The sequence below is a fragment of the Herpailurus yagouaroundi genome, unplaced genomic scaffold (genome assembly GCF_014898765.1).
Source record: "Herpailurus yagouaroundi ecotype Mexico unplaced genomic scaffold, PumYag 28, whole genome shotgun sequence".
Lineage (NCBI taxonomy): Eukaryota > Metazoa > Chordata > Mammalia > Carnivora > Felidae > Herpailurus > Herpailurus yagouaroundi.
In genome coordinates this window covers 102,848,663-102,864,724 of record NW_024412376.1, presented here as the reverse complement: position 1 = coordinate 102,864,724, position 16,062 = coordinate 102,848,663, and the positions used below count along the sequence as shown (strand labels likewise).

General features: G+C 35.6%; 1 protein-coding gene across 1 annotated transcript in view; it reads right to left on the bottom strand.

Annotated features, from left to right (window-relative positions):
- ANTXR2 (ANTXR cell adhesion molecule 2) overlaps positions 1-16,062 on the bottom strand; it is a 157,836-nt gene that overhangs the window by 101,697 nt on the left and 40,077 nt on the right. The window contains exons 8-10 of the mRNA XM_040480279.1: positions 10,801-10,861; positions 8,801-8,899; positions 6,254-6,323 (exon numbers count right to left, since the gene is read on the bottom strand). Coding sequence (XP_040336213.1) covers positions 6,254-6,323; positions 8,801-8,899; positions 10,801-10,861 — 230 coding nt within the window. The remainder of the gene's footprint in view (positions 1-6,253; positions 6,324-8,800; positions 8,900-10,800; positions 10,862-16,062) is intronic.

Here is a 16,062-nt window from a genome sequence, read left to right as displayed (position 1 = left end):
CGCCTGGGTGGCGCAGTCGGTTGAGCGTCCGACTTCAGCCAGGTCACGATCTCGCGGTCCGTGAGTTCGAGCCCCGCGTCAGGCTCTGGGCTGATGGCTCGGAGCCTGGAGCCTGTTTCCGATTCTGTGTCTCCCTCTCTCTCTGACCCTCCCCCGTTCATGCTCTGTCTCTCTCTGTCCCAAAAATAAATAAACGTTGAAAAAAAAATTTTTTTTTAAATAAAAAATAAAAATAAAAAAAAAAACAAATATCTTAATACACTCTTGGTTCCATCCTTGGAATTTTTTTTTTTTTTCAAAGTAGAAGGATCAGGGTGCCTGGGTGGCTCCTTCCATAGAACATGCAACTCTTGATCTCTAGGTTGTGAGTTCTAACCCCATGTTGGGTCTAAAGCTCATTTAAGTGCAAAAAAACAAAAAACAAAAAAACAAAACAAAGTAGAAGGACAGAAGAAACCCAAACAACTCACCATAGCAAAAAGATTGTTTGAAGTACATTTTAATGTCAACTGGTATTCAATTAATAGTGATAAAACTAAATTCATTCCACATGAATTATTAAATAGTATTGTGATATATAATTAAATAAATAAAATTCAGTAAGTCCTAATGGTCACAGTGAGTTTATTTAAAGATGCAGGAGAGTTCCCAAACAGAACAGCCCAGTGCCATATGTTAGAGCTACTTTGATCTAAGAAACTTCACACACCATGAACTATGGTTGACATTTCAATCCATGGTAGCCTATTTGCAAAGTATTCATTTACTACTGACTTCTTGTGTAGCCAATAAAAGATGCCATTTTATGATCCATTAAAAAAGATGAAGAAATTAAATAAAATTATGAAAGGTATTTGCCAGAAGTAATAAATAATTTACCTCCAATTTGCACGTACTGAAAATTAAGCTGGCAAAAACTCAAAAAGTTATAAAAATTATGGTGACTTAAGATATTTTGAAATCAAGTGCTACTATTAAATACTCTGCAGAGCTTTTTAAAAGTTAGTTTTGTGCATAATAAAGATGAAGAGTTGAAAAATAAGTCTTCATATTTGTGAATAAAGATTTCACTAGATTTCACTTATAGTGATAAGTATATATGTAAATAATGCTTTATCTAAGGATATCTGTAGGATATCTTTTTAACGTGGTTAAAGGGTTCTTGAATAAAATAATTTCTTTTTAAGATGTTTCAAAAGATGTGTATACTAAAACAAACATTGCAGTTGGGAAATTGCTAGATTTCAGAAAGAACAGAAAGCTGTATTCAGAAATGTGCTGGCCATCACACCTGAAGCTGTACTGAAAATGTTTACAGTATTACCCTGAAAATAATCCCTTTCTAACTGTTTTTGCGTATTTTAATAAAATAATGAAAAGATACTTGGAAATAATCACTCATTTTTAGTGCCTTTCATCCAAAAAAAACCAAATCCCCTATTAATAGCAAAAAAAAGTAAAAATAAAATGATAATACAAAATTTAGAAGCAGTATTTAAGAGGATTGAAACACATATCTAAGGATATCTCTAGCTCATCATATATCTGTCCATCTTTGAACACTGTGGTTACCAAAACATTCTCTAAAGTGTTAGAGATCTTCTTTGTATTGAGCTGAAATGTGCCTCTCTTTACCTTTTGCTCGTTCCTTCTCCTTTCCTTAGAGCAATAAAGAATAAGTCAGCTCTTTCACATGACAGAGCTGATGTTTGAAGACATCTGATATGTCATGCCTGAATCATATTTTAGAGTATTTTCAATTACATCGTATTTAGCATTTCCATACTTGGCAACATCTTGTTGGCCACCTTTAGATGTGCTCCAACTAATTGTTCCTCTTAAAAGACAATTTCCAGAACTAAAAATAATACTGAGGATGGAGCCCCAATAAGGATTAGGTGAACTGATCACATTTATACGTATAATCAGAAAGCAATACACTATGGGAAAGAAAAAGATAAAATGCCCCACCACTGGGGTGGGGGATAGAGAAATAAAGAAACAGAGATGGTCCTCAGCCTTAACCCATCTCACCAAGATTCTAATGTCTACATTCAAAGTAAAGACATAACTACTGTCCTAGAATCTATGATAAAAATAAATAAATCAAGTGTCATTCCTCATAATGAAAACAAAAGAGAATAAAGGCATTCTTATATCATCTGCTACTAAGGTAATGTTATTAGGTATTGTATAGATATATATACACATGCATGCATAGGTATATTTTTGAAAAGAAGTGTTCATGTGAGAAGCTGTGTTAAAGGCAGAATTTGTCCAGCCGAGAAAGAGAAGTGGAATGAATCAATTTTATTCCAGGTAAAATGATCATATTGAAAAACTAACAATGTTGAAGAAGAAAATAAAAAGGTTCTATTACCAAGTTAGGCTCTAACCCCAAGGTGGCCACACCATTCATCTGAATGAACCTTCAATATCACATGCCTAAAAATTTCCACACACGCTAATGTCCCACCACTTCTTACTCAAAACACTCTGTCATGTGTCTTCCCACATTGCCTTTTAAGAGAACTAATACTATCAGTTTCATCTGACTTAGATATTTATTTCATATTTGCCAGAAGATTCTGGCCAATGTTTTTGAAAGCACATTTAACTATACCATATGCCTCCTTAAATCATCTCTATCAAACAAGCTGTAGGATAAGGCTCTGGTTCATTCTGTTCTGTTTTTCTTTCTTCACAATGTGTTTATGTATATTTACCCAATTTGTTCTGCTCTTCTTGCCAAATTACAGGTTTGAGGATCTCAACTATTGCAGAACAGCTGTGCTATTGTTGACATCTCACTCAACAAGGGTCAGAGGAGAAGCCCATCCTTCAAGTACTGGGGACACCTGCACTTACACCATAAGGCGAATGCCCTGCGGTGGGGAGGATTCAAAGAACTCCACAGAGTCTTTCCTATTCAGACTTAAAACACTGGTACAAGTGAGCCACTGGCAGAAGTAAACTGCCAACAATCTACAGATTTCTCACAGAAGAACGACCTCATTACCACCACCTTTACATTATTCCCATTTAAAAACTAAGTATCCAGGGGCACGTGGGTGGCTCAGCCAGTTAAGTGTCCACCTCTTGGTTTCAGCTCAGGTCATGGTCTCGTGGTTTCGAGAGTTTGAGCCCCGTGTCAGACTCCACGCTGACAGTGCAGAGCCTGCTTGGGATTCCCTCCTCCCTCTCTCTCTGCCCCTTCCCCACTCACACTGTCTCTGTCTCTCTCCAAATTGATAAATAAACTTAAGTAAAATAAAATAAATAAATATTAAGAATCCATTCATCTCAATCTGGAAATCTATATCAAATAAAAAAATTTAATAAACAGAAATGTCTCTCAAAGAAAGTACTTCAAAGACCCATTTCAATAACACTAACTAACGATAGGCCTGGATTAAGATTTGCCCAGGCAGTTTTAATGTCTGTTTACTCCACAACATCAATTTCCAAATGCAAAACTATGGTCCTAGCTCTGCCGCTATATTCTTTGTCCCTATCTGCAAGCAAAGCATCTTCATATTAACCTTTTTACAAACTAACATTCACAAGTGTTTAGGTTTTTTTAAAAGAGTAATCCTCAAACAAAAATGGAATTCAGGAAGTAACAGCAAGATGCGAAAGGAACTGATAGAGCAGGTTAATGAGATGAGGCACATGTCCACGGGTCCAGCTCTGAGACTAGGCATCTGGCTTTGAGGCTGTCTACCCAGGGTTACTTCACCAGGGTGTTGTTAATTATTGAAGTGAGAGAACAGGGGGAACCATCACCACATCTGTCACCCTCACACAGGAAAACCCTTCATTCGTTCTTGGGCCAGATGTGTTTATTTGAAACATAGACTAACTAGCTACTTAATGGGTTTGAATTCTTAGCCAAAAGCTAATTAGGCAAACATATTAAGCATCAGTCACCTTACAAGGCTAAACTGTTTCAGTTGTGTTGATTTTTATCCAATCTCATAAGAGAGCTCGTCACCTACAGAGGTATCTAAAGAAAAGTCAAGGCAAAGGAAAGGTCCAAATTACTTGCAACATACTTAGAAGAACAATAATGATATCCCCAAGTGCCCAATATACTAACAAATAAAACCTCATGTTTTGCCTCAGTGGTATCATGTGCTTGATACCAAAAAGAAAGCAGGAAAGCAAGAGAAAGCAAAAGTAATTATCTAAAATGTCCTTTCCCCCAAATCTCCAGTTCTCTTGTAGGTGAAATATTAATGTCAAAAGCCAAATAAATGATGACTTCTCATATCTGATATTTATTATGTTCTATATGTTTTTTTTAAATCACATGTCCTGGGTATTTAGTCAATCTACAAATCACTGAAGAATATCAGCAGTCTCTATAGTCTCTTAAAAAAAAAAGAGGCAAATTCTAGAGAATACAAACTCAGTGTCTGGGATAAAACAGGCATACTCCATTTTATAACTATTTTGGAAAAGATGGTAAGATGTCTTCCTTAACCAATCATTGCTATTAAAAAGTCAAGATAGTTTTCTGTTCTCTTTTTCCTTTCTTTAAATGTTTATTTATTTTGAGAAAGAGAGCTGGGGAGACTCAGAGGGAGAGGAAGAGAGAGAATCCTGAGAAGGCTCAGCACTGTCAGCACAGAGTCCGATGCAGGGTTCGATCCCACAAGCGGTGAGATCAGGACCTGAACTGAAATCAAGAGTTGGACGCTCAACCGACTGAGCCACCCACGCACCCCTCTATTCTCTTAAATGGCATGCCCCTCCCATAGGATTCTGTGCCTTTTTCCTCTACCTGATAGAAGTCTCTGACCACCCCCAGCAATCAAAGGTACTTTTTTGATTTTAATATAACTCGTAATTCAAAATATTTGAGGAAAATGCATCCATCCTCTCATCTAGCAAACATTTATGAACCTATTGTGTGCGAAGCATTGTGTTTGATGTTACAGATACAGCAGGAATCAAAACAAAATCTATCCTAGCAGGAAACAGACCCAAGAGAAAATAAATGCTTGGGAGAAAAAAATAACCATGAGAAGGGAATAGGGAGTGCCAAACACAAGAGGAGAAAGACTGTATTGATTAAATAGGGTGACCAGGAAGGGTTTACCAAGAAGGTGACATGTGAACAAGACCTAAAGAAGGTGAGAATGAGCCACGAGGAGAAGAGCATTTCAAGCAGTGGGAACAACAGGTATACAAGTGCCAACGTAGTTGAGGAACAGCAAAGAGGCCTGTGTGACCATCACAAAAGGGGCAAAAGGAAGATGAATACTCTGACATGGTGAGGGGCCAGATCCTACAGAACCTTGTAGAACATGGCAATGTTTAGATTTTCACTCTGAGTGGAACAGGAAATATTATCAAGGATTTAAGGGAAAGGTGATATAAATGAACAGTTTTAAAAGGATCGCTATGCCAAGAACAGAAGCAGAAAAACCAGGAGAGGCTAATAAACCTTGTATATTTTATTTGCCTCTGCTCTATATGCAAGATCAATTTAAAGTAATTCTGTATCTTATCTATTATCCTAAACATATTCCTTCCACTACTTTTGGGCTAAGGAATATCTGAACTGTCCGCAATCATTTCCTTCATAATAGATTGTAAAAAAAAAAATCACAAATGGAAATACTAAATTACTAACGAAATTATGTTTAGGTGATTTAAATAAAAGCTCTTCTTCCAAACTAACATCCTTTATTTTAACCAGCTATCATTATGGTTTATATTGTCACACCAAAGAACATGAGAAAACAGACCTTATAGGATGTGGATATTAAATTAAAGCACAAATACTTCCTAATCCAAGGTATGCCTTATTGAGCCATGCTCCTTTTGCTCTTTAATCTTGATATTTAAACACCATAGTAATTAGTCAAAATCTCACTTTGTAACTCATGTGTGTGTAGATGTGTGTAGGGGCATGTGTAAACTTAATACTACACGGTTCAAAATAATGCTTTGGCTCTGATTATTTAAAGGCTCTAACAATATCTCTTACCCATCCAGATAAATACTTATGGAGCCTTTTAATCAATATTTAGGAAATACAATAAAGCTGACTGAAGCATTTTCAACCTACTAAGAGTATATATGGTCAAAGTACTAGCCAGAGTAGTTTGCCTAGAACTACTATTTCATGTTCACTCTGCACATAAAAAAAAAGATGCAATAAAATAAGTAATGCATATTTGTCACCATTTCCTAATAATTTGTACCTAAAATGTTTTTAATATGTTTTAAATGAAGTACTTACTCTCCAACTTTATTCAGTGTAGGTGCGGGACAAAGCATAGAATTAAGCTCCACACTTACTGGGTAAACACCTAGAAAATAAAATGTCACTGAATTAATAAAGAGCTTTATTTTTCTCAGTTTCATTAATAATATGAAAAACATGGGGTGCCTGGGTGGCTCAGGTGGTTAAGCATCTGGCTCTGGATTTCAGCTCAGGTCATGATCTCATGGTTTGTGAGATCGAGCCCCACATTGGTCTTTGCACTGACAATATGGGGGACTTTCTCTCCTCCACTCTCCCTCTCTCTCTCAAAATAAATAAATAAACTTGAAAAATAATATTTAAATTATATTAAAACATAATGGCAAGAAGGGTTTAACAGTGGAACATTAGATATATATTAGAATGAAAAACCAAATAGATTCTCATTGAAAAAGAGGAGAAGGAAAAGAGAATGAAAAAAATAGAGATTCTAGGCCTCACTGATATACAGTGTTGGTAAATTGTGATTTTTTTCTTAGACTAAATTCACATGTATTTGTAGATACTATAAAATTATCATCTTCTCCATCTCCATTTTTTAAGTATCTTAGGCTTTTAAGGATAAGTGATATATATTTTAAAAGCAGAATTTAAAAACAATGGAGAGGGGCGCCTGGGTGGCTCAGTCGGTTGAGTGACCGACTTCGGCTCAGGTCATGATCTCGCAGTTTGTGAGTTCGAGCCCCGTGTCGGGCTCTGTGCTGACAGCTCAGAGCCTGGAGCCTACTTCAGATTCTATGTCTCCCCCTCTCTCTACCCCTCCCCTGCTCACGCTCTGTGTCTCTCTGTCTCTCAATAATAAATAAACATTAAAAAAAATTTTAAAAACAATGGAGAAAAGATGAATATCCAAAGAATGAAGGTATTTCAAGGCTTCAATAAAATAGTTGTATCTACAATAAATAAATACATTTCATAAAACAGAATGCTTAAATTGCCCTAATAATTTTAATAATATAGGATCAAAAAAATCTGGACTATAAATATTCAGAAAAGTTACATAAACAAATGGATAATCCTGGATATGAGGGATGAAAATACAACCTGACTCTACTCATTTGTTTGAGAATTTAGTTTAATAAACTTAATCTTATGTAGCTAAGGGATAAATATGTTTATATTATAATCAAACACGTACCCAAAGGGAGCTAAGTAAAGCTAACTCTTAGATTCAGATGGCTAGTGAATAAAAATAAAATTACTTTGTCCTCTACAATTGTAGCATCTACTATGAAGCATTTGTTACAAATATTATTGTCTTGCTTTACCAAAATGATGATCCTAACAGGAAAGAGAGGAATTAATTCTGACATTTACCATGCTGAGATCCTCACCACGTTAATTCAACAAACACACACTGAACAGTTGCTGTGTACATAGCCAAAGCTGTGCTATTGGAGTGCTTAGTACCATCAGAAAAACAGCAAAATTGTAGATGCACCTCTCAAAACATAATTCCACCAGAGTTCACAGAGTTATGGTATCTGCCTTACAGATTAAAATTTTAGAAGCCAATATAATCATCGATAAGGAAAAAATGTCTCAATAGAGACCCAAAATGCTCAGAATATTTAAGATCTATTTAAGGAGTTTTTCTCAGAATGAAGATTAAAAACACTATCCTCATCTGCTTTTTTGAAAGCCATGTTAGGGAAAATAAAACCCCATTCCATAAATATGATAATTTTCAATAAACAGTGCTGGGTGGGCACTGAAGATAAAAATACGTGAAACATTCAAAAACATAAAATATATGAAATATCGACAAGGCAAAAAGCCTCTCTCAAGAAGCTGACTGGCAGGGGCGCCTGGGTGGCGCAGTCGGTTGAGCGTCCGACTTCAGCCAGGTCACCATCTCGCGGTCCGTGAGTTCGAGCCCCATGTCAGGCTCTGGGCTGATGGCTCAGAGCCTGGAGCCTGTTTCCGATTCTGTGTCTCCCTCTCTCTCTGCCCCTCCCCCGTTCTGTCTCTCTCTGCCCCAAAAATAAATAAACGTTGAAAAAAAAAATTAAGAAGCTGACTGGAAAATTATTGGGACATTAGATGAAGAACATGAGTGAGCATAAAATAAGGCAATAAGTAGTAGAGTGGTCCAAGATAGATTTTCAGGCAAGAGTGACAATAAATAAATCTGGAGAAAGGCAATTAAATTAAGCAGTTGATGCAGTCCACACAGAATCAAGTTAGGAAAACTGGGTTCAACTCTCAGCTCTGCCCATTATTGGCTGTGTCACCACAGGCAAGTTATTTGATTCTTTCAGCCACTGGACCACTACCCGTAAAATGAGGCTACTCAGGATAGGGTTCAGCATCTCTTAAGTTATGAACAAAGGTTGTAATCATGAAACAACAACAACAACAAAAAAATTGTTATTACTACTGGTACTCTCACCAGACTTCATTTCTTTCTTCCTTGATTGAAAAATATAGCATAGTTGATTTCAGCTGGGAAAAAGAGGAAAACACTTGGTACTTATATGCTGTAAAGATATTCAAGCAACATAGAGATTATGAGGAACCTACTTTTTGTGTATGTTTCATTTACAGTGTAAGTACAGAGAACACTCCCATTCCGACTGCCCAAGATGAATCCTCTTCCATTCAAAACAATTTGAAATTCCTCTAGAAGCAAAAAGAAAAACAAACATTTTAACCCCTGCTTTACAAAAAATAAAAAGACATAACTTGAAAGGTCAAGGTACACAGAATTAATTTCTTCATAGTATTCAGCCAACTAGTAACAATGAAGACATCGTTGTCTCCAATTCTACTTGCTTTCTCAGACCCTCTAGGGAAATTCAGGGAAGATATCATTGATTGTCACATAGAAAGGTGACATTATTTAATTTTTTAAACAAAGTGGTTTCCAATAGTAACCAAGAAATTAGAACTAAAAGCCTAACACTTATTCCCACGTACCACAGGAACTTCCCCTTACCCTGTCTTCTCTGTCCCCAGTAGAAAGAAAGAAAGAAAGAAAGAAAGAAAGAAAGAAAGAAAGAGAGGAAGAAATTCTATCCTTAGGCAAATATCAGTAGGAAAGAACCCTCTTTGTTTTTCTGTACTCCCAAGTATTAAGATGTGGGAATGTAAAGAAAATTACTTATTCATGTTCTTTGTTTCTTAGAACAGTTTTGTATTTTCTTTAATCTCTGACACCCCATACAGAGTCCTTTAACAGTTTCTTGACATTACTAATCTGGTTTCATTTTCTTTTGCATACAGATTTAGAACCCAGCAGAGGACATGAACTTTGGATTACTAATCATCTATGACCAGTCAATAAAGGAAGTTTATTCAACATATTGCTCAGGACTCTATACAGGGGAAGTAGTCACTAAATGTTAGACAGTAAAATAAAATGCTAGAAAAAAACATTAACTGATCAAATACCTTGATAGGCCATTAAACATTTGCTATTTAGCTAGAAGAAGGCATATTAACTATTCTAACAGTGATTAACTCTCCATCTTCTTAAGCAATCTCCTAGCAAAATCTAACATATATACAGGAATATATTATCAAGAAAATATCGCTATGCCACTCTGCATTGAGTATATTATAAAAGGAATTTTACTTATAAAGGGCAGGTAAAACTTACAATGTGACTGTGCAAAAGATCATGGGCTTCAGAGTCAGATAGACAAGAGTCAAATAGGACAATTACTAAGGCAAATACTGACCCACTCTGCCTGGGTTTCCTCATCTGTTGAACCAGTGATTATAAAAATGTCAAATAGTTCTGGTATGAAGATCAAGTAAAGTTATAAAGGCAAAGGGATGCTCTGTGACGTTCAAATGCACTATTCCTTTTAAACATCTCAACCATTAATTAGGGAGTCTAAAAGATATAGAACTTAAGACTATATCCAGAGATTGGGAGGCTCTGTGGTAAATTACACAGCACATTTCCTCTTCCATCAGACCCAATATATTTTTCCTTTTCTAGTAAAGTCAGGTTAAAATGAACTCCAGGTCAGACTTGAAGAAGAAGAAACAGAACAAGCCAGAGAGAATCACATTCTCTTTGGGTAAGGACAGCCTGGAAATGCTAAAACCTGAGTCTGTTCTTAGCTAATGAAGCCACCTGCTTCCTTCCTGCCATCTACCCATATATCACTCCCTTCTGTGCCCTGAGCTGGAGGGCACTGTACTTCGGGCCGGTCATCAAATCATGGAGCTCAAAGTCTACAGATACATGACTGTATAATCAGATAAAAGAAAAAAAATCATATTTTATTTTACTTGTCATAGGAAAGGTCTCAAACATGAACTAAATATACAGAAAATTCTAAAAGCCTGTCACACAATATGTTCATTATTTAAAATAACACTCCAATCTTAAAAAATTTGAATTTAAAATAGAAATATTTCAAGGAATTATTTAAAAATTCTTACAGAAAAGGATGCCAAAAAAGTTAATTTTGTTATTCTCATTCCAACACGAGTTTCAAATCATATATTTTAACTAGGGGGAAAAAATACAATTTCTTATATGGTATTTTTAAATTCTAACCACTTACCCCCTACACAGACACTTGAAGGCCGCAATTCCAGGATTTCAGTGCATGACTGAGCTAGTATCTAAAAAGGAAAAAAGAAGACCAAGATAGAGAACTAAATTATAACATGTAAAGTGCATTATAAGATTGCTAATAACCTCAAGGTCCTCCCCTTAACTTTAATAGATGGCAGAGAAAAACCTATTAACTATCGTATATATAGCTACCAAGCTCTTAGGAAATTTCTGTGCTGTCTTCCAGTATATATTCTACAATTGTATACTGTAGGAACCCTTACTCGATTAGAGTAAATATAAATAGGCACCAATAAAGTGGATGTTGCCTCAAAGTCGGGTAGCCTTGAATACAAACAGATAACTAAAATTTCTTGGTGGCCATGAAATCAATGCTGACTTTCCCTATTAGGCAAAAACAAGATAGCAAATCAGACCCCCTCTTTAATTCTGAAAATTTAATGTGGGTTTATTAAGAGGTTCGATACAATACCCATAAAGAAGCACTTTTGTATTTCTGGCATTTCTATCCGATTTCTCAGCCTCCTTTCCCAAGGATGCTAACCCACCTTGTATGCAGCAAACCTTATGGCTGGAGGACACAGGCTCCTTAGATGAGCCCAACATTTTCCTCAAAAACACAGACTCTGTACTCCAGCATGCCCAGAGCACAGGAACAGAATGGCCCTTCTTAGCTTGTTCTGAGAAACAGAAACCACCATACAAGGCACAAGGCTACAAGTGAAAAACAACAATGATGAAATAAGCTGGCCTGAATGGACCCAACAATCCTGTCTTTATTTTTAGAACTGCTCTGCACTTCATTATCAAATTCAGACAAATTCCAGATGATCTTTGAACGACATTCCTTTCTTGACAGAGTTGAAGACAGATGACGTACAATGGTCTCTAGCATCTCCTGCTCGTAACTAGAACAGGAAAGAAGGAAATAGAAACGCTTTCTATGCTTTCTTTAATAACAGTGGAAGTATAAATTGTCAGACTCTAAAAGTCAGCTGGTAATTTTTGCTGCTGAATATGCATCACTGAAAAGGGGAATCATTTGTACTTTTTAAGATCACTTCTCAGTGAATCCACTTTTCACAAAGCAACTGAAGCTTTAGTGATTAGGAAACAAATACAGTAAAATTTTATATCTGAGACATTCTGGATGAGGCCTATTTAAACTCAGAAATGACCAAAAAGATTGATTCCATGGTCACCCACAGACCTTCCAATGCCCAAAGACCTCCTCTTGGTCTGTTATTTTATCTCCTATAATCAACACTCATTCCTCTGAAGACTGTGTACCTTTGTTCAATTAAGAATTGGGGAAAGAATTGAGGACCACTGTCAAAGGTTAACATGCCCTCTTGGAGGGCAAGTATCTCAAATCAGTGACCTCCTTAAATATTTTAACACGATACAGGTAACAAGACTCTGAAAGGAACAAAACAGAAAAGTTTTGCTAAAGGAATATGGAGCTAAAAAGGTTCTGACAAAAATGGAGCATTATAGCATTCACTTTGGCCGATCTGAGGTAAAAGAACGGTGAGCCACACAGACGGAGGGGTCAAAGGAAAACCGTAAAGCCTCCAAATCTACTCTACCTGCCAGCAAGTCTGAGGGAATCTATTTTAAAATAGATCCCTTAAGGAGATCAGTTCTCAATTTCTTTATTAGTTATTTCAGGCACACCTCTGGCAGCATTACTGAAAATGTTTCAAACATCAAGAAAAATTATGAGAGGCTTAAAGACGGAAGCCACTGGAAACTGTAACCATTTTTTTTAAAAATTGCTTAGAATAAGATAAATCAAGAAATTACAATGAGGGGGCGCCAGCGTGGCTCAGTCAGTTAAGCATCGGACTTCGGCTCAGGTCATGATCTCACAGTTTGTGGGTTCAAGCCCTGCTTCTGTCTCTGTGCTGACAGCTCAGAGCCTGGAGCCTGCTTTGGATGCTGTGTCTCCCTCTCTCTGTGCTCCTCCCCCACTTGTGCTCTGTCTCTCTGCCTCTCTCAAAAATAAGTCAACATTAAAAAAAAGAAATTAGGGGCGCCTGGGTGGCGCAGTCGGTTAAGCGTCCGACTTCAGCCAGGTCACGATCTCGCGGTCTGTGAGTTCGAGCCCCGCGTCCGGCTCTGGGCTAATGGCTCGGAGCCTGGAGTCTGTTTCCGATTCTGTGTCTCCCTCTCTCTCTGCCCCTCCCCCGTTCATGCTCTGTCTCTCTCTGTCCCAAAAATAAATAAAAACGTTGAAAAAAAAATTCTTTTAAAGAAATTACAATTAGATTTTCCAAAGGTCATGTCAAAGAATATGCAACCCAGAATGACCTGTGTGAATTTCTAAAATTGTCTTAGTTTTGTCTCTTCTACCAATATTGACCATAATTAAATCAGATCTCAAAATATTTAAGACAAATGTGTGTATCTTGACTTTCTCTTTTAATTTGATGTAATCCATCATATAGTTCAAAAAGACAGTTCCAATAGCAAAATCAAATGATTAATTCTTGTGGCGTTCTCCATAAAACTGGAGAATAAATACCTTTAAGTACTATTGATGGTATACATCTCTGAAGTCAGACCCTATTTATCCCTTGTAAGGTATTTTGATTTTAAAGAAAAAGGTTCAAAATTATTTAGAAATTTATTTTCTATTCAAGTCTGAGATTAAAGAAATCACACTACATTAAGCAGAAGCTAAGAACAGCTAAAGATTGATTATATAGTGCAATATATTGTATAATATACATTTATACATTTACATTCATTTATACATTCATTTATACATTTATATTCTTATATAAATATAAGAATACATTTACATTAGTTTAATATTAATATTTATTTTAATAAAATGAATTTTGTAGAAATGATATTACTGAATGGAAAAGTGACTCCGGTAACACATTCATTGAAAGGCAAGTAGTTTGGGGACACCTGGGTAGCTCAGTTGGTGGAGCATCTGACTCTTGGTTTCAGCTCAGGTCATAATCTCACAGTTTCATGGGTTCGAGCCCCACGTCAGCCTCTGCACTGTCATCTTGGGATTCTCTCTCTCTCCCTCTCTATATCTCTGCCCCTACACCACTCATGCTGTCTCTGTCTCTCTCAAAAATAAATAAACTTAAAAAGAAGAAAAAAAAAAGAAAAAAGAAGGGTAAGCATTTTAGACAATGAGTCATAAAATTGGACTCATCATCTAAAGTAATTCAGTTGAATTCCCCACAGGACATTACCTACCCCCTTCTAAAGTTTGTATTGATTTTTTAAAATATATTTCTTTGGACCTTATGTTATATTAGTTGAGTATATGAATCACCTCCTCTATTAAAGACAAACTCTTTTGGGGTATAAAAATAGGATATTATACTATACAACCCTTTAGAACTAGCAAATTGTTTTGTACATGTAGTACAACCGATAAATGCTTAGGGAATACAGGTTACATGAATTAATGAGAATATAAAAAATGTCTTTCTAGTAAGCAAAGCAACAACCATATTATGACTATGATAAAGCAGAATAAAGTTATGTGAAAAAGCCAGTAAGTTGTGAATGTTGGAAATCCAGAAACCCATAATTTGAGAGGAAGTTCACCCAAACCACCCAAAACATTTCCAAATGAAAAACAATCAAAGAGAGGGACGGAGAATGCACTGGGGAGAAACTGCGACAGGAGAGTGTATGCATTTTTAAAAAATAAAATTTGTCCTAAATTGGATTTTTCCATCTAGTGTTTACCATGTTCCTGTATTAAGAAAATAACACCTGAGGGGCGCCTGGGTGGCACAGTCGGTTAAGCATCCAACTTCAGCCAGGTCACGATCTCACGGTCCCTGAGTTCGAGCCCCGCGTCAGGCTCTGGGCTGATGGCTCGGAGCCTGGAGCCTGTTTCCGATTCTGTGTCTCCCTCTCTCTCTGCCCCTCCCCCGTTCATTCTCTGTCTGTCCCATAAATAAATAAAAATGTCAAAAAAAAAATTAAAAAAAAAAAAAAAAAAGAAAATAACACCTGGGTAGCTCAGTCAGTTAAGCGTCTGACACTTGGTTTCAGCTCAGGTCATGATCTCACAGTTTCTGAGTTCAAGCCCCGTGGTACAGTTTGCACAGACAGCACAGAACCTGATTAGGATTCTGTCTCTCTCTCCGTCTCTCTCTCTCTCCCTCCCTCTCTCTCTCTCTCTCTCCCCATCCCCTGTACACATGCTCTCTCTCTCTCAAAATAAATAAATAACCATTTTTTTAAAAAAGGAAAACTGGAAATTCAAATAATTCAATGTTTGTATGTATAAACAGTTCCATAAACACAAAACAGTTTATAATTTATTTTCACCAAGTAATTGCACAAGTTCAAATGTTCAAGATATCAAAATAGGCCCATTATATTAAAATTGTCATCACTAAATGACAACTGACAGAGACGGCAAACATTTTAAACACTCTAGCTAATTTTTACTAAATTAAATACTGTTATTGATTGATTGAACACTGGATCAGGTGTCCCATCTATGATAATTGATGCATTATCTTTCATATCTGCACTTCCATCATTTGTACAACAGAGCATCTTGTAAGGATGTTTCTTCAAATATGTGTTGCCATCTGTCTTCATTATATCTCAATAGACACAGAAAATAGTTTCCACTAAAGGTTGGCCTTGGTTGACATCAGAGAGAGCTAATAGCACCATAGACCAAATTTAAAGACATGCCAAGTGCTATTAATAAAACCAGGGCACTGCACACACTAGATGCAAAACTGCATCATTTGAGATTCTGAACTGTTTATATATATATATATATATATATATATATGTGTGTGTGTGTGTGTGTATATATATAAATATATATACATATATAATATAAATTATATATACATATATAATATAAATTATATATACATATATAATATAAATTATATATGCATATATACATATATAAAATATAAATTTTATATATGCATATATACATATATAATATAAATTATATATGTATATACACATATATATAATATATATTATATTTTATATATTCATATATTATATATAATATATATTATATATATGTATATATAAATATATAATATACATTATATGTATATATACATATAAATATAATGTATATATACATATAATGTATATTATATATATGTATATATACATATACATATATATTATATATAAAAATATTATAATTAATATATAATATAAATTATTTATATATATATACATATATAACATAAATTATATATATGTATATATACAT